Genomic DNA, 19,586 nt, shown 5'->3' on the forward strand with positions numbered 1-19,586 from the left:
AGATAGAAAAGGCACCTTCAAAGTAGGTTCAGAGGGTTACCGGGACCAGAAAATAATCCACTATTGTCAATTTTTTTATTTGTCGACTTGAACACCTGAACTAAAGGTGTGTCCACACACAGTCGACTGAACCGTCCACACTGCCTCGATATCTTTGATTCGGCTCGTCGATCGACGGCCTGTCGGCAATGTTTGGACACACCTCAAGAGAGCTTTTTTTTATTATTTGCGTGTGTACCCAAGTGGGATTCAGTCCTTATTCAAAATTAGTGGTTGGGTGGAAGAGCTCTCAATCAGCCCGAGGGTGATCGCTTTTGGACTGACATTGGGTTTTGGCCACAAATTTCAATTTAATAAGTTTCAAATTCCAATTTACCAGATTTTTATTTTATTATTGACTTTTATTGTTCTAGTGTGCCAATAAATATTTAAAAAAAGTAATAAATGCTGTACTTACCAGTCTAACTCACTTACCTGTGACAAAATTAACCCTTCGACCACACTCGGGCACCGAACGTTCACTCACCTGAACATTTTAACCCTTGGTGGGTCAGACCGTGAAGCATGGAACCACAGTGGTCGCAAAAGGTGGGCGTAATGAACGTGTACACCTCGAACTTGTGTTTGGCAGCTTCCGACTAGTGTGCGCATGCGTGGGATTCATGCGCAGAGACATGGTGAGTTGAGCGCATGCGTAGTAACGACCGAAGCGTGCCGTCGGACGAGTGGACGTTACGAGTCGTGTGCGCATGCGTGGGATTCATGCGCAGAGACATGGTGAGTTGAGCGCATGCGTAGTAACGACCGAAGCGTGCCGTCGGACGAGTGGGTTTTCAAAGCACACAGAGACAAGGCAATCCAGACGCGAGTGAGTTGAGCGCATGCGTTGTAACGTGCCGTCAGATGAGTGGTTCAAAGCAAACAGATATTCCAGACGCGGAGGGCATAACACACGGGGCAGGCGATAGAGAGAGGAGGGGGGTTGAAACCAGTGGTGTGGGCACAGGCAAGGTTAGGGGGAGAAGAGGCAGGCAGAAACGAACAAAACAGAAAACAAGAACGAACGATATAGAAAAGAGAAAAAACACAACACGTTGAGTGCACAAGAAGAGAAGAATAAACATTAGTAATGTTAATGAAATTGGGAGATGGGCGGAAGCGACTGTGTTAAGATTAGGCTATTAAGGTGTGTCCAAACATAGGTGTGCGTGGTGTGTGCGATCGATGGACGGCCGGTTGACTATGTGTGGACACACCTTTACCTATTACTCATTACACTCATAATATGGTCAATTACATACAGGGGTCTATAAATGTAAGCATAATCGTAATTAGTAAATTAAAATGGACAGCATTGAGCAGAAAGGAATGGACGGTTCTTTTTTGCTTAATGCTGTCTATGTGATGTCCATATATACATAAGTAATATGTGGTAGAAGTGACGGATAACGGTGCGTAAAGGGCGAGTTCCAAAAATGAGTTAATCGAAGATTTCACTAATGGATAATAGGAGATTTTTCAGTAGCAAAAAATGACGAGTCAAATATGTACTTCTAAGCTGGGTTTCACCAACCTACTTTTTAGCTCCTAATAAGCCTATACTAATCAAAAGGAACTTGACAGCCTGTTGAGGGCTGAAAAAATATTGGTGAAATCCACCCTAAATTTAGTATCTCTTTAATGATTCGTTTTTGGATGAATGAAAAATCTCTCATTAGTGAAATCTCCAATTCTGTGATATAGGTGAAACCCGCCATACATGTTTCATACAAATCATACATGTAACTAGCGTGTGGTGTGTGAAAGAAATGAAAACAATGCGTGGTTTTATGAGGCTCTGTGTCTGTGTTGAATGTTGAATGTAAACAATAGAAAAATAACAAACCACTGAAAATAAATCCATTAAATTACATTATGTAGAATTGTACATATTAGGGACTAAACATTAGAAAGAATTGACCTGGATTCATAACATAGATTCGTTTATAGTCATGGGATCAGATTCAATCATCAGGAGGAAAAAAAAAACAGCAACAAACAAACAATCAGAAAACAAAACAAGGAAAAACTCAGCATAAAGAACAACCGGAGAGAACGAGATTGAGAAAAGCAGAAAATGATGAATAATGCAAAAACCTTTGCTATTGTGTAAAGAAGAAGATAAACAAAGAGACGAAGAGAGGGAGCGAGATGGAGAGAAAGGAAAGGTAGGGAGGGAAAGAGAGAGTGAGAGAGAGAGAAAGAGAGAGAGAGAAAGAGAGAGAGAGAAAGAGAGAGAGAGAGAGAGAGAGAGAGAGAGAGAGAGAATACCAAATCCAGGTCTCTTGGGTCTAAATTGTTTCGTTGAAATAAGCCTGTTAGCACTGAGCAAAATAATGAAATTGAAAGTAAATTAAAGGATTTATTAAGTTAAACTCAAATTTCTTTGGCCTTTGCCAAAGAAATGTTCGTGTTCAAAATAACGTCACACTTTGAGTCTATTTTAAAGGTATTGACGTAATGGATTATGACGGACCATTTGAAAATGTCTTACCCCTATTGAAACTTTGGGTAAAATGCGATCGTTTGCTTGTTCATGGTAAGTGGACTGAGACTGCGGAGGCAAAGGGACTTTTCGTAGGTGATATACATAGTTAATTCATTGACGCAAACATTAGTTTTAAAAACCAAAGCTATATAGTCACAAATGATCTAACCAGATATCAGAGACATATTGCTTAAAATATATCCTAGTTTTACCAAAGTCGGTAATGAACTTTTTATTGATTGTTGTTGTTGGTAGTGGTGGTTGTTGTTGTTGTTGTTGTTGTTGTTGTTGTTGTTAGTGGTGGTGGTTATGGTTGTGTGTTAATCCCTCTCTTTTGTGTAGTTTAGTTGACATGGCTCTCAAGAAAAAGTAAAATATCTACAAAGCTAGGTACTTATTATTTATTAGTTTTTTTTTTTCAGTTTTACAGACGGAATGTTATTTGTGTCCAGACTACAAAACATCTCCCCGTTACAAGAACGCAATGAGGAAACAGACACTGGTCCAATACGAATTTCTTTTCAGTTCTCACCAGAGACGATTCAGCTCATTATAGATTTAGTCAGTGGCGTAGCTCCACGTAGGAAAGAGGGGGAGCTTCGTTTTCACATACTCATTGTGCCCAATTTTACGTCACTACATCAGCAATCCACTAAATCCACCCAACATCCCTTTCACTAAACGACTGACGAAAATGCTGATGATCTACACATGGCCATCTTGCTGAAAATTGTCCGAGGAAAGTCCTCATATATAAAGAACATTTTCCGAGCGGGCCTTCCATTTGTATGCAATCTCTTGGTCAGTGAACGTGTAGTGTCTCAACAGCAACGTCAATTTTCCGGCTTACAATGGTGCGTTCAGTTTGGTTATGTTTTACTACTTTTTCTAGATTCTTTTATTCTTTTAAGTCAAATTCTTTTAATAGTTTTTTTTTAAGTTTTAAAATTATCTAGCAATATCTACTAATAGTGGTTCATTTCATATACTCCCACAATGTGTATTCCTATTTTCAATGGTTTTTTCAATGTTAAAATCTGCTCGTTTAAAAATGTGTTCACCCTTTTACGTGCTTTGATATTTTCATAAAGCTTTTGTGTGATTTTAATCTGTCATTGGATTTGGATGAGTATATTTACATTACTTTTAGTAGAGCTTTTTCTGATTCGTCTTCAATCTTTTAATTCAAATTCTTTTAATAGTTTTTTTAAGTTTTAAAATTATCTAGCAATATCTACTAATAGTGGTTCATTTCATATACTCCCACAATGTGTATTTTTCCTATTTTCAATGGTTTTTCAATGTTAAAATCTGCTCGTTTTAAAATGTGTTCACCCTTTTACGTTCTTTGATATTTTCAAAAAGCTTTTGTGTGATTTTAATCTGTCATTGGATTTGGATGAGTATATTTACATTACTTTTAGTAGAGCTTTTTCTGATTTGTCTTCATTACTTTCTTTCAAAGCCACAACTAATGCTTCTATTTTTTTCTTTCCTCTACAATTTCTTCTTCTTCGTCATATCTTAGTAAATAGATATCTCTATCCTCTTTCTTTAAATTCTCATTATCATAATCTAAATCAGCTCCCAGGTATAACTTGAACATTGAACAGAATCCAGAATGGTTTACGAACTTGCCCTTTCTTGTACTCTTTAAAAGTAGCTTCAATTCTTTTGACTGTTGTCCCAAGCTTCTTCATTTCTTTACACTGTGAACATTCTACCTCATTACTATTCTGGTGATGGTCTCTAGTACGTTAGAAGTGTTAGTACACTTGTCCACTACAAATAGATAACGTCATCGGTCATATTATGAGAAGTGGTAGGGGAATTGGATGGTTCGTGACATAATAGAACCCATTTGTTGAAAGAAATAGAAATACTATCACTACTACTATCACATACAGCTAAATACCTACTTAACTTACTATCCGTGTCCGGCTAAACATGGTGGTTCCAAAAATTTTGCGGCATGAATGGCTTTGTTGTCTCCATGAAAAGGGCAGTTTCAGCATTTATTATTTGGAGTCTGTGTTTGGTTATTTGCTTGACCAGTTATGAAGAATCTACCGTTGAATATTAACTTTTCAAGTGCACCCAAGTGCGATTTTGTAACAATCTAAGGGGATAATTCGTTCACCCTTGGAGAGACATTGGTGAAAAATCACAATAATATCTCTTTGGAATATTTCATAGCTTCTCCAGTGACCTATAATAGGATACCTAAAATGTTAATACTTCGCTTGACCTTCAACAAGTGCTGGAATGTCGGAAAATAATGTGCTATCCAGGATCAAATTCCCTGGTTGGGTGGAAGAGCTCATCCAGCAGAACCCTGTCACTTAAAGCTAAAAGACGCTACAAAGAGTGAGTGAGTTGTAAAAAAGAACGACTATTTTTTTCAGGGAGTATTTACTCATTTAATGTCCTATAGGTCCTATAGGTCCTATAGGTAAAGGGAGTCAAAGAGTCAGCGTACATCTTTTAAAATCTGATTCAAAGAGTCGTTGACTGAAAAGAGTAGTTCATGTTTTTAAACTCACTCTTTATACAGATCTCTACCGATCACAATTTGCCACTTGTTCTTGTTGTTCTTCTTCTGGTTCTTGTTCTTCTTCTTCAACTCCTCCTCTCCCTCTCCTTCATCATTTTCTGTGTGATGTGTTAGTCTTTTTCTTGTCAGCTCAGTTTTGAATTTGCTCTCTGTTTAGTCTCTCCTCAGATCTTGATTTTTCTTCATTACTTTCTTTCAAAGCCACAACTAATGCTTCTATTTTTTTCTGTCCTCTACAATTTCTTCTTCTTCGTCATAAGTAAATAGATATCTCTACCCTTTTCTTTAAATCCTCATTATCATAATCTAAATCAGCTCCCAGGAATAACTTGAACATTGTACAGAATCCAGAATGGTTTACGCATTTGCCCTTTCTTGTACTCTTTAAAAGTAGCTTCAATCCTTTTGACTGTTGTTCCGAGCTTCTTCATTTCTTTGCACTGTGAACGTTCTACCTCATTACTATTCTGGTGATGGTCTTATGAGTGTGTTAGGCCGATATAATAACACACTGAGTTACATAAGTGACATTCCTTCTGGATTGGTTCACAAAGAGAAGAAGTGACCTTGGCCCATATTGGAAAATTCGATGGTAATCCATTCCGTGGAGAATATGATCCCAATTGATCACTGAAGTTAAGCAACGTTGAGCGTGGTTGGTATCCGGATCGGTGACCATCAATTTTTTTCTTTCCTCTACAATTTCTTCTTCTTCGTTATATCTTAGTAAATAGATATCTCTATCCTCTTTCTTTAAATTCTCATTATCGTAATCTAAATCAGCTCCCAGGAATAACTTGAACGTTGTACAGAATCCAGAATGGTTTACGAACTTGCCCTTTCTTGTACTCTTTAAAAGAAGCTTCAATCCTTTTGACTGTTGTTCCGAGCTTCTTCATTTCTTTGCACTGTGAACGTTCTACCTCATTACTATTCTGGTGATGGTCTAGTAAATAGATATCTCTATCCTCTTTCTTTAAATTCTCATTATCATAATCTAAATCAGCTCCCAGGAATAACTTGAACATTGAACAGAATCCAGAATGGTTTACGAACTTGCCCTTTCTTGTACTCTTTAGAAGTAGCTTCAATTCTTTTGACTGTTGTCCCAAGCTTCTTCATTTCTTTGCACTGTGAACGTTCTACCTCATTACTATTCTGGTGATGGTCTCTAGTACGTTAGAAGTGTTAGTACACTTTGTGCTTACATTAAACTATGTATGTAATGTGTGTAGAAACCCCAACAATCCAGTGTATACATTACTTTTCCATCCATCTCTTGGAGCTGATATATCCAATCCGAGGTATCCCAAACCGCTTCGGACAAGGGTATCTGAAATGTAGTACACTTGTCTACTACAATATACCATAGATAACGTCATCGGTCATATTATGAGAAGTGGTAGGGGTATTGGATGGTTCGTGACATAATAGAACCCATTTGTTGAAAGAAATAGAAATACTATCAGTAGATACTACTATCACATACAGCTAAATACCTACTTAACTTACTATCCGTGTCCGGCTAAACATGGTAGTTCCAAAAATTTTGCGGCATGAAATACTACTACTGTCACATACAGCTAAATACCTACTTAACTTACTAGCCGTGTCCGGCTAAGCATGGTAGTTCCAAAAATTTTGCGGCATGAATGGCTTTGTTATCTCCATGAAAAGGGCAGTTTCAGCATTTATAATTTGGAGTCTGTGTTTGGTTGTTTGTTTGACCAGTTATGAAGAATCTACCGTTGAATATTAACTTTCCAAGTGCACCCAAGTGCGATTTTGAAACAATCTAAGAGGATAATTCGTTCACCCTTGGAGAGACATTGGTGAAAAATCACAGTAATATCTCTTTGGAATATTTCATAGCTTCTCCAAGCACCATGGCTCGCATGGACACGATCACAAACATCATGGATCTCATGGTCATGAACACAAGCATCATGGTTCCCATGGACATGACCACAAACATGTTGCCCATGCCAAGCACGAGCATGGACATCATGGTCAAGCTGAACATCATCACAAACATGTTGGATCAGCAGCTCATGGCCACAAACATCATGGATCTCACGGACATCAACATAAACATGAAGGATCTCACGGGCACTCTCATCATCACTCAGGACAACATGATCATGGACACAAACATCATGGGTCACATGGACATGAACACAAGCACCATGGTACTGCAGGACATCATCATGAACATCACGGTACCGCAGGACATGCGCACAAACACATTGCACATGCTCAACATTCTCACGCACATGGTGGTCATGCAGATCATAACCATCATCATCATGCCAAGGCAGAACACTCACATGGACATCATGGAGAGTTTGGTCATGGACATAGTCACAGAGGTCAAGCAGGACATCACCATAGTCATCACGGACAGGCAGGACATGCACACAAACATCATGGACAAGCACATCATCAACATGATCATGGAGTAGATGGACATGGAGGTGGAGGTGGTGGAGGTCATGGTCATGGAGGTCATGGACATCATGGACACTTTGGAAAGTTTGTTGCTGCTGCAACCAATAATAATCCAGTTGGTGTAACACATCCTGCAACGCCTCTAGCTCAACCAAATTCATTACTTGTCAAGAGAAATGATCCAGAAAATGAAGTGGCTAAAAGTAAAGACACTATAGTTGCATATCTTGTAGGGGCAGATGGTAAGCAAGTACCAGTTGATTTCACCGAGGACGGTTTGCCAAAGTCTGAATTTGTCGACTATGGGAAATAGTGATGAACCATCATAATGTTTCATTGAGAATCGAATTTCGACATTCGAGTTTCGATTGGTAATTTGGTAACTTTCAGACAATAGAGAACTTACACGAACATATTATACAAAGAGTAAATATAGACAACAAAGTAATGAACATGAATTTTCGAATATATCACAATTTGTGTTATTATCACAGCATCACAAGACTTTCCTCTTCCTCATTTGTCAATTATATCACTTAACTTTACTCCTGTAATGCCAGAAATTTTGAACATTACATCATTTCTCACCTCAAGAGCCCTCTCTTATATTAATGACAAAATCAGTTCACTATACATAAACACTAATCAGTCTAATGGCAATCTCAAGTCACAAACTCCGTCACCTTACAAACTATTATTGAATAGAGACACGTTAGGGAACTGAGGGAAATTCGGGAATTCAGGAAACGGAGATTGGGAAAACATTGAAACATTGGTTGTAGGAACCGCAGCGGTTGTGCTAGGGGAAAATATGGACATTGCAGATGATAGTGGTGTTGTCTCCTCAACCACTTCATACGTTGGTGCTACCACAATGGGAGCCCAACTCGTGTTGGTGTTCAGTGAGTGAACCGTTGACACCGGAGTCAGGTGCTTGATATCGATGGAGCTCTCTTTGTCATCTAAATCCATCATGTCTGGCATTTCAGGGACATAGGGTATGAAAGGCACATAAGGAGGGTTCGGATATTCCGTGGCTGTCAGACGATCCAGGTTGGTTCCCGATTTCCAGTCGTCAAATTCGTTGAAGATTTCCCGAATTTAGGCTTTGTTATCTCCATGAAAAGGGCAGTTTCAGCATTTGTTATTTGGAGTCTGTATTTGGTTATTTGCTTGACCAGTTATGAAGAATCTACCGTTGAATATTAACTTTTCAAGTGCGCCCAAGTGTGATTTTGTAGCAATCTAAGAGGATAATCCGTTCACCCTTGGAGAGACATTGGTGAAAAATCACAGTAATATCTCTTTGGAATATTTCATAGCTTCTCCAGTGACCTATAATAGGATACCTATAATGTTAATACTTCGCTTGACCTTCAACAAGTGCTGTCGGAAAATAATGTGCTATCCAGGATCAAATTCCCTGGTTGGGTGGAAGAGCTCATCTAGCAGAACCCTGTCACTTAAAGCTAAAAGACGATACTTACAGTCCTAATACATGTGCCTTCACTCAGTATTATTACCTCAGAACCTATTGAAGAAGTCTTTGAATGGACCAACATCGCGGAACAGGTTTGGTTCGGGGAAGATCGTTTGTATGGATGAGTACTGTGAATGTTGGAAAATAATGTGCTATCCAGGATCAAATTCCCTGGTTGGGTGGAAGAGCTCATCCAGCAGAACCCTGTCACTTAAAGCTAAAAGACGATACTTACAGTCCTAATACATAGTTTATGCCTAATACATGTGCCTTCACTCAGTATTATAACGTCAGAACCTATTGAAGAAGTCTTTGAATGGACCAACATCGCGGAACAGGTTTGGTTCGGGGAAGATCGTTTGTATGGATGAGTACTGTAGATGCTTTCAAAAGGCTTTCTGCTGATACCTGAGATGCCCTCGTCAAATTGATTCACACAAGAGATAGGACAGGATTCCAAATCCTTCAAAAGCCACATTTGTCAAAGTGGATTCATCAAAATCTTCACTCAGTATGATGTTGAAGATGATACAAAGGCTTATGACCATCTATCCTTATTGAAGAAAGTAGTTGCATGTGTTTGTAATCATGACCCAACACCGTACCCGAACACAGTCCCAACACCGGACCAATGATACAAAGGCTTATGACTAAACATGATCAACACTATCCATTGAAGAAATCCATCTATCCTTATTGAAGAAAGTAGTTGCATGTGTTTGTAATCATGACCCAATACCGGACCAACACAGTTTCCGAACTTCATGCTGGGGAAATTGTTAGACAGACGAATTAAACGGTGCACCACAAGGCAAGTGTGTCAGCACCGGACCAACACAGTTTCCGAACTTCATGCTGGGGAAATTGTTAGACAGACGAATTAAACGGTGCACCACAAGGCAAGTGTGTCAGCCTTGACTGTTGATCATGTAAACGCACCGCTCGACCTCTGGCAGCAATTATCATGTATGACCATAGGTCCCCGATTACTCAGATTTCCTCACTCGGCGTGCAAGTTGTGAAAAATCACAATATAATAACATTGTCGGGTCTAATAACACTATGACCGACAGGTTACGCTTCAATGCTCCTGTCTAATAACATTGTCGGGTCTAATAACACTATGACCGACAGGTTACGCTTCAATGCTCCTGTCAGTATGACCATAGGTCCCCGATTACTCAGATTTCCTCACTCGGTTTTAATAGCGTGCAAGTTGTGAAAAATCACAATAACATTGTCGGGTCTAATAACACTATGACCGACAGGTTACGCTTCAATGCTCCTGTCATAAATCATATCATAAAACGGATTAACTCGAAATGCTTTCTTTGCTATCATTATGGAACCTTTCTCGATTCATTATTCCAATTAGTGGTAGTCATTAGGCTGAGTCAGGTGCATAAGTGGACTTGATTGAAAAAAGGAATTTTAATTGTGTTAAGCATACTTAAATGCTGGTCACAAATATTGATCCCCAGTCAATACACCTGGATAAATCTTATGATCTGACTTGAACTTGAATCATCAACCTCCAGATGCTGGTCACAAATATTGATCCCCAGTCAATACACCTGGATAAATCTTATGATCTGACTTGAACTTGAATCATCAACCTCGAGATTGATTGAAATGATTGAATACATAGTTTTATGAAACTTTTCGCGCGTTTTAAATGTAATTATAATTAATATTGATTGATTTTTATTATTAGTTGCTCATTATTTACTACATATTGTCCATCAATCGTTGTCTCAAGCTCTCATTGTATTTATAAATGTCTGTTTGGTTTTGTTTCAGCTAGTAGGCCTAGTGGTATGGACTCTTCTTATAGGATGTCTGCATGGCATCAATGTTGGGGCAGAAAATGAGTAAGCATATTTACTTCCTTGTATTTCATTTGGATACAGACATACCAAACCAAAACCAGTTAATAACCTGGGTACCCAAGGGTCATCCATATTTATGAACAAAATACTGACTCTCAAGCTGCACTGAAGCATTGATTCCAGGCATAATTATGATTGACCAAACTTTGTTTCAGTCTGACTTGAGAGGAAGAATTTTTGTTCATAAAATAGGCTGTGTCTTGAAATTTGTGAAGTCAAGTTACAGAACTTTTTAAGATCTCCGAGAAAGAAGTTTGTGAAATATTGGCTCTCAAGCTGCACTGAAGCATTGATTCCAGACATAATTATGATTGACCAAACTTTGTTTCAGTCTGACTTGAGAGGGAGAATTTTTGTTCATAAAATAGGGTGTGTCTTGAAATTTGTGAAGTCAAGTTACAGAACTTTTTAAGATCTCCGAGAAAGAAGTTTGTAATATACATACAAAAAATTCTACTAACAACACAAGCTTTCCTACACTTATTTTTCTAATCAAAAGCGGATCTTCCACTGTCATAATTACCAATGTTTGAGAATTCATTATTTGTCATACTTTCAAAGAATTTGGCATTTTAAATTTACCATGATTGTCATTAAACTTGCAATTAAACATGGAATAGGTATCTGTGGTGCATATGACCAAGAAGTTGACGACCACCACTTGAATATAATAGATGATAGATAGATAGAATAGGTATCTAACATCGATTTAGCTAAAGAAAACATATTTTATCTTATATTTAGGTACCTGATATTCTATTGTTTCTGACAACAGTGTAAGATCTGCTAAAGTGCTAACAATTTCTATTTTAACTATGGTAGATTTGGCGATAATAACTTTGCTATGACCGTTCCTAACCCATTAACAGTAACTTAAGGTGCACTTGTGTTTAACAGTGTAAAAATTTATAAAAATATCAAGACTCCGGGTTCGAAATAATTCTTCGAAATAATTCTAAAAATATCAAGACTCCGGGTTCGAAATAAGTATGCCACCCAAAGGGTTCCGTCAACTGGTAATGACTGGTAATAAAATAGGAAGGAACCCATTTTCCTGATAAGTCAAGTCACAAAAATTGTATCTTATATTTAGGTACCTGATATTCTATTGTTTCTGACGACAGTGTAAGATCTGCTAAAGTGCTAACAATTTCAATTTTAACTATGGTAGATTTGGCGATAATAACTTTGCTATGACCGTTCCTAACCCATTAACAGTAACTTAAGGTGCACTTGTGTTTAATATTTTAACTATGGTAGATTTGGCGATAATAACTTTGCTGTGACCGTTCCTAACCCATTAACAGTAACTTAAGGTGCACTTGTGTTTAATATAATTAACCCGAATTAACAATGAAATGCTTTCTTCACTAACTTTAGATACTAAACCTTTACTAACATCATTAACATTTCAGGTTGAATCATCAATGTTTAAAACTCTTTGAAACTATTCAGTTTGATCATCTCAACTCAATCCAGATTGAATTATTACTTTGTTAGAAACAATCTTCACCTTATTATTCTTAGGTAATCAGGTTTTGCCCGTTTGCCCCGGGGTACCATTTTAACCCATGTTCCCCTATGTACAAATTTATGTGATAATTTTCGGCTTTTTATCTTATCCTCTATGAACATAAATCCTTTTGTTCCATCCAATTATAATACATTCATTGGTTGCCTACATAATTATTATAGCCTTGGAATTATTCAGCCTAGACGGAAGTTCTATGAACTTCTATAAAATGACAAGTGTAAGGAATTTCCTTTTTGAAGAGTACTTGAGGTGAAGCATTCGGTTCCTAATCCATTACTTCCATCAGGACAATATTTTCTCGGCTAATTTCAAGTAATCTCTGATAATAACAGTCGAGTTATTTGATTAACATGCCACGGGTATAGCACACGGCACGTATACTCTACAGACAGAACTATTTAGCGTTTCGACACCACCTGCTCAATTATTCACACTTGATTTATTTGACCGGATATCTGAATCAGAACCTAATTACCAGGACATGATTGAATTCGATTCCTTGTTATTTATGCATTCCGAGGGATTTTCCAACTAATTTAAGATAGTCAACAAATTGGTCGCCTATCATCCCGTCATTTTCTTGACCGTGGAATTCTTCTGGTATTTGGTTTTACATCCACCTTTTCAATATCTAGCTTTATGAGCAGTCATATTGGTAGCTTTCGTCTTTATACCTTGTATATTTCACGTTGATGCGGTTCAACATTCATTTGATTCTGGTATGAAACACCTGAATCAAGTATAGCAACTGGAGTCCTGCTGAGATCTTTAGGAATTGGTCGCCTATCATCCCGTCATTTTCTTGACCGTGGAATTCTTCTGGTATTTGGTGTTACATCCACCTTTTCAATATCTAGCTTTATGAGCAATCATATTGGTAGCTTTCGTCTTTATAGGTACCTTGTATATTTCAAGTTGATGCGGTTCAACATTCATTTGATTCTGGTATGAAACACCTGAATCAAGTATAGCAACTGGAGTCCTGCTGAGATCTTTAGCATTTTTCTATATCTAGCTTTATGAGCAGTCATATTGGTAGCTTTCGTCTTTATAGGTACCTTGTATATATCACGTTGATGCGGTTCAACATTCATTTGATTCTGGTATGAAACACCTGAATCAAGTATAGCAACTGGAGTCCTGCTGAGATCTTTAGCACAGTAGCAACAATGTTAGATTATTACCTATCAATGGTAAGTATATCACCAGAATCTGTGTTAGTCATAATAATGGTTTGTTACCTCTACAATCCAGGTTAAATGTAAGAAAATTGGTATAACCAATTTTTAATAACATCATCTTATTGAAAGTACAAGATATCTAATAGTTCAACTGCAGGTTGCATAATAATATTATTGTTGTGTTATGCAAAAAATTGGGTGCCTTAACCTCATCGAAGTCTTGTGATTTTCCAATAGTTGCTGCAGGTTGCATAATAATATTATTGTTGTGTTATGCAAAAAATTGGGTGCCCTAACCTCGTCGAAGTCTTGTGATTTTCCAATAGTTTCATTCATCATCCTTTCACATGATATTTTGTTATCCCGTAGGTCTATTTGTATAAATATCACTAACCAACTTATTACCATATCATGAATGTCTGTACATACTGTATGCACTCCTCTAACCTCTAACCCATAAGTTGTCTAATCTTTCTCTATTCCATAAAGTAACCCCTATTGAAACTTCGGGTAAAATCAAAATGCGATCGTTTGCTTGTTCATGGTAAGTGGATTGAGACTGCGGAGGCAAAGGGACTTTTCAGTCTCATCCAGATATTAGGTATAAATGAGGTATACTCCTTTCGTACTTAAAAAGTTTCTTGCTAGGTGATATACATAGTTAATTCATTGACGCAAACATTGGTTTAAAAACCAAAGCTAGTCACAAATGATCTAACCAGATATCAGAGACATATTGCTTAAAATATATCCTGAACTAAGCCTGTTAGCACTGAGCAAAATAATGAAATTGGAAGTAAATTAAAGGATTTATTAAGTTCAACTCAAATTTTTTTGGCCTTTGCCAAAGAAATGTTCGTGTTTGCCAAAGAAAATAACGTCACACTTTGAGTCTATTTTAAAGGTGTTGACGTAATGGATTATGACGGACCATTTGAAAATGTTTTTCCCCTATTGAAACTTCGGGTAAAATGCGATCGTTTGCTTGTTCATGGTAAGTGGATTGAGACTGCGGAGGCAAAGGGACTTTTCAGTCGCATCCAGATATTAGGTATAAATGAGGTATACTCCTTTCGTACTTAAAAAGTTTCTTGGTATGTGATATACATAGTTATTTCATTGACGCAAACATTGGTTTAAAAACCAAAGCTAGTCACAAATGATCTAACCAGATATCAGAGACATATTGCTTAAAATATATCCTAGTTTTACCAAAGTCGGTAATGAACTTTTTATTAAGCAGTTAGCCAATCACATAAATGTGCCCAATTTTACGTCACTACTTCAGCAATCCACTAAATCCACCCAACATCCCTTTCACTAAACGACTGACGAAAATGCTGATGATCATCACATACGTGCCCAATTTTACGTCACTACTTCAGCAATCCACTAAATCCACCCAACATCCCTTTCACTAAACGACTGACGAAAATGCTGATGATCCTTATAGATTTGTATAAATATCACTAACCAACTTATCACCATATCATGAATGTCTGTACATACTGTATGCACTCCTCTAACCTCTAACCCATAAGTTGTCTAATCTTTCTCTATTCCATAAAGTAAAGCATTCATTGTGTTCGCGGTTTGTTTTCTCACCTAGGGACGGTCATATAGCAAATGGTATTATACCAGACATACCAGCGGGCAACGAGCACCAATCTCATGTTGATTTTCAATTGTTTAGCAAGGACAATCTTCCTGCTGGATTCACACATTCAGGTTATGTTCAGAATGTGGATGATGTATTTGCACCAAATAGTGGAGCAGAGGATATAAATCTAAACCAGATCAGTGCTGGATATCATCATGGTGGACATAGTAGTGGACATCATAAACATCATGGACATGGCGGAGGTGGTGGAGGAGGTGGCGGTGGAGGTGGTGGACATGGAGATCACAAACATTATGGAGAAGTCATCCATAGACATATCCACGAAGGTAAAGTAGATCACATTCACAAACACATTGGTAAGGCCGATCATGACCACAAGCACCATGGCTCGCATGGACACGATCACAAACATCATGGATCTCATGGTCATGAACACAAGCATCATGGTTCCCATGGACATGACCACAAACATGTTGCCCATGCCAAGCACGAGCATGGACATCATGGTCAAGCTGAACATCATCACAAACATGTTGGATCAGCAGCTCATGGCCACAAACATCATGGATCTCACGGACATCAACATAAACATGAAGGATCTCACGGGCACTCTCATCATCACTCAGGACAACATGATCATGGACACAAACATCATGGGTCACATGGACATGAACACAAGCACCATGGTACTGCAGGACATCATCATGAACATCACGGTACCGCAGGACATGCGCACAAACACATTGCACATGCTCAACATTCTCACGCACATGGTGGTCATGCAGATCATAACCATCATCATCATGCCAAGGCAGAACACTCACATGGACATCATGGAGAGTTTGGTCATGGACATAGTCACAGAGGTCAAGCAGGACATCACCATAGTCATCACGGACAGGCAGGACATGCACACAAACATCATGGACAAGCACATCATCAACATGATCATGGAGTAGATGGACATGGAGGTGGAGGTGGTGGAGGTCATGGTCATGGAGGTCATGGACATCATGGACACTTTGGAAAGTTTGTTGCTGCTGCAACCAATAATAATCCAGTTGGTGTAACACATCCTGCAACGCCTCTAGCTCAACCAAATTCATTACTTGTCAAGAGAAATGATCCAGAAAATGAAGTGGCTAAAAGTAAAGACACTATAGTTGCATATCTTGTAGGGGCAGATGGTAAGCAAGTACCAGTTGATTTCACCGAGGACGGTTTGCCAAAGTCTGAATTTGTCGACTATGGGAAATAGTGATGAACCATCATAATGTTTCATTGAGAATCGAATTTCGGTTCACTGTGATATCAAAGGACTTCGTCGTCTCTTTTTCGGGACTTGGGTAAATCAAGTAGGAAATTTATTTTCTTCCTCATTACTAAAAGTAACCCAAAATTTTGTCATTAATTTTCCGGTCATACTCCTCGCAATTATTAGGTAGGTAGCGAGTATTTGCTTTCTGAATATTGTGTGGAAGCTCAAAATGTTCTTCTGACCCTGCAAAAGGTGTATCGAACCAAAACAAATTCAGATCTCAATGGAACATGTATGTAAACAAATATCAAAATGGCCATAGATATACGAATCTTCTTGATGTATATCGTCTTAATTTCCCTTTTGTTTAGTTACAAGAAATCTTTCTCAATGCTAGGATTTTGATCTTCAAAATAAAGAACTGATAAATTTCCATGACAGTCTATTTGTCGTTCAGGTTCTAGTCAGTTCTTTGTATTAGGATCAGTGATACTTTGTATTTTCGTAATCATATTTTTATCTCTTCTTTGTTTGTGTTAATTTTATGTTAAGTTTGAACCATTACTCATTGTTTACCAATTTGTTAATTTTATTTAGTTGTTAGACAGTCCTAATACATGGTTTGTGCCTAATACATGTGCCTTCACTCAGTATTATTTACGTCAGAACCTATTGAAGAAGTCTTTGAATGGACCAACATCGCGGAACAGGTTTGGTTCGGGGAAGATGTAGATGCTTTCAAAAGGCTTTCTGCTGATACCTGAGATGCCCTCGTCAAATTGATTCACACAAAAGATAGGAGAGGATTCCAAATCCTTCAAAAGCCACATTTATCAAAGTGGAGGATTCATCAAAATCTTCACTCAGTATGATGTTGAAGAGGCTTATGACCAAACATGATCAACATTATCCATTGAAAAAATCCATCTATCCTTATTGAAGAAAGTAGTTGCATGTGTTTGTAATCATGACCCAACACCGTACCCGAACACAGTCCCAACACCGGACCAATTCGTCGTCTCTTTTTCGGGACTTGGGTAAATCAAGTAGGAAATTTATTTTCTTCCTCATTACTAAAAGTAACCCAAAATTTTGTCATTAATTTTCCGGTCATACTCCTCGCAATTATTAGGTAGGTAGCGAGTTTTTGCTTTCTGAATATTGTGTGGAAGCTCAAATGTTCTTCTGATCCCGCAAAAGGTGTATCGAACCAAAACAAATTCAGATCTCAATGGAACATGTATGTAAACAAATATCAAAATGGCCATAGATATACGAATCTTCTTGATGTATATCGTCTTAATTTCCCTTTCGTTTAGTTACAAGAAATTTTTCTCAATGCTAGGATTTTGATCTTCGAAATAAAGAACTGATAAATTTCCATGACAGTCTATTTGTCGGTCAGGTTCTAGTCAGTTCTTTGTATTAGGATCAGTGATACTTTGTATTTTCGTAATCATATTTATCTCTTCTTTGTTTGTGTTAATTTTATGTTAAGTTTGAACCATTACTCATTGTTTACCAATTTGTTAATTTTATTTAGTTGTTAAGAGTTTACATTATTTATTGTTTGGGATTATGTTGTAGTCAATCTACGTAGGTACCTACAACTGGGCGTACGAAGAGCTTTAGGGCCAAGCCTCAAGATTGGATTGTTTAATAGGAGCTCCTTGAAATAGAGCGAAACATTTCCAGGTAGTTTTGTGCAAATATAATATACAAATGCTCAATATGTGAATATTAGCTTTTGACATATTTTTTAGCAGTGGATTTTTGGGGAAAATATGTCAAAAACCGAAAATCAAACATTTCCAGGTAGTTTTGTGCAAATATATACAAATGCTCAATATGTGAATATTAGCTTTTGACATATTTTTTAGCAGTGGATTTTTGGGGAAAATATGTCAAAAACCGAAAATTCCACGAAGGGAAGTTTGCAAGAAACCTGTACAATGCTCAAAAAGATGTGACTCTTTATTTAGGTATGTGTATCAGACCAATTTCTATCGTACTTAGAATAAGTTGAAGTTTTACACACTTTAAATCGGTTATTTTTTGTTAGGTACCAAAGTTTAAGAATTCCATACCAAAGTTTTTTTTTAACATTTATTTAACGATGTATTTTACAGATTAATGTTTTTACAATACCAAAGTTTAATAAAGTTACCATAATCACTTCCATTTTTTATATCTTTATAAGTTTAATTAGTGTAAAATATCAAAATAAACTGATGATTTGTATAATTATTTGTGAGTTCATCTTTTCTTTGAGAACTTTACCAGTTCAAAATTTAATGTAGACGCATTTTCCAGCACCATACTGTCACATCTCATTGACTCACACCTCAGACAACCAAATACTTCTGTTGTATAACAGACCAATAGACCTGGCTACGACTAATCACACGACATTATCTGTTTATTTAGAATTAGGCACGCTCAATTTTTTCCATGTTGGTCTTGGTCACAATATTTGCTGGACTTGGACCTAATGGTGAGTGTCTAAACTGTTTCACCTACATATATCACGGATAATTAAATTACATAACAGATCAAATGTACGTGCGTTGTCTACATATGTTACCGCGGTGTCCACATATGTTATATTATTATAGGACGGTGTGTCTGTCTCCATAGAAGGACTTATCCAAACCTGGTCGACCTATATATCAAGGTCTTTTTACCAGGAACACGAAAGTGGTGGTGCAAATTTTGCCCAGGGTCGCACAACCGCGCGAAGCCCCAGGAGCGCGCAGCGCGACCGTAAACAAGGGAGCGCGAAGTGCGACCATATGCACAAAAAATTCTCGAAGGGACGGACCCAGCTTGTTAGAACTTTCCAGGAGCTGGCAAAATCAATTCTTTCTGCTGCAGCATGTGTATCCGGGGGGCTCGCTTCCGATTTATTTCGGGAGAGAGTCTCCTCGGATACGAGGATTGAGTATCCTGGTTTGGATGAAGAGTGGTTCCCGTTCGATCAAAGAAGAGATGAGGCTTTCGTTTGATCGAGACTGAATTTTTAATAAATCTTAATTACTGCTACCTAACTTGGTAGAGCACATTTTTGGTTTTTCATTCATCTGTCTATATAAGA

At 37.7% G+C, this 19,586-nt stretch overlaps 1 protein-coding gene and 1 long non-coding RNA gene across 2 annotated transcripts; both read left to right on the plus strand.

Moving 5' to 3' along the window:
• Nucleotides 1-649: 649 nt before the first annotated feature.
• Nucleotides 650-16,653, plus strand: LOC103517489 (filaggrin-2). The gene is made up of 5 exons (XM_008482528.2): nt 650-777; nt 6,954-7,841; nt 9,290-9,347; nt 10,810-10,880; nt 15,223-16,653. The coding sequence occupies exons 1-5, from the start codon at nt 650-652 to the stop codon at nt 16,490-16,492; spliced, it is 2,415 nt and encodes an 804-aa protein (XP_008480750.1). The 3' UTR covers nt 16,493-16,653.
• An 865-nt stretch (nt 16,654-17,518) lies between these two features.
• Nucleotides 17,519-18,741, plus strand: LOC113470711. Its single transcript, XR_003393671.1, has 2 exons — nt 17,519-18,187; nt 18,308-18,741. It is a non-coding gene; the product is annotated as an uncharacterized LOC113470711 (long non-coding RNA).
• The last annotated feature ends 845 nt before the right edge of the window (nt 18,742-19,586 follow it).

The sequence above is a fragment of the Diaphorina citri genome, unplaced genomic scaffold (assembly GCF_000475195.1).
Source record: "Diaphorina citri unplaced genomic scaffold, Diaci psyllid genome assembly version 1.1 scaffold55, whole genome shotgun sequence".
In the NCBI taxonomy this organism is placed as follows: domain Eukaryota; kingdom Metazoa; phylum Arthropoda; class Insecta; order Hemiptera; family Psyllidae; genus Diaphorina; species Diaphorina citri.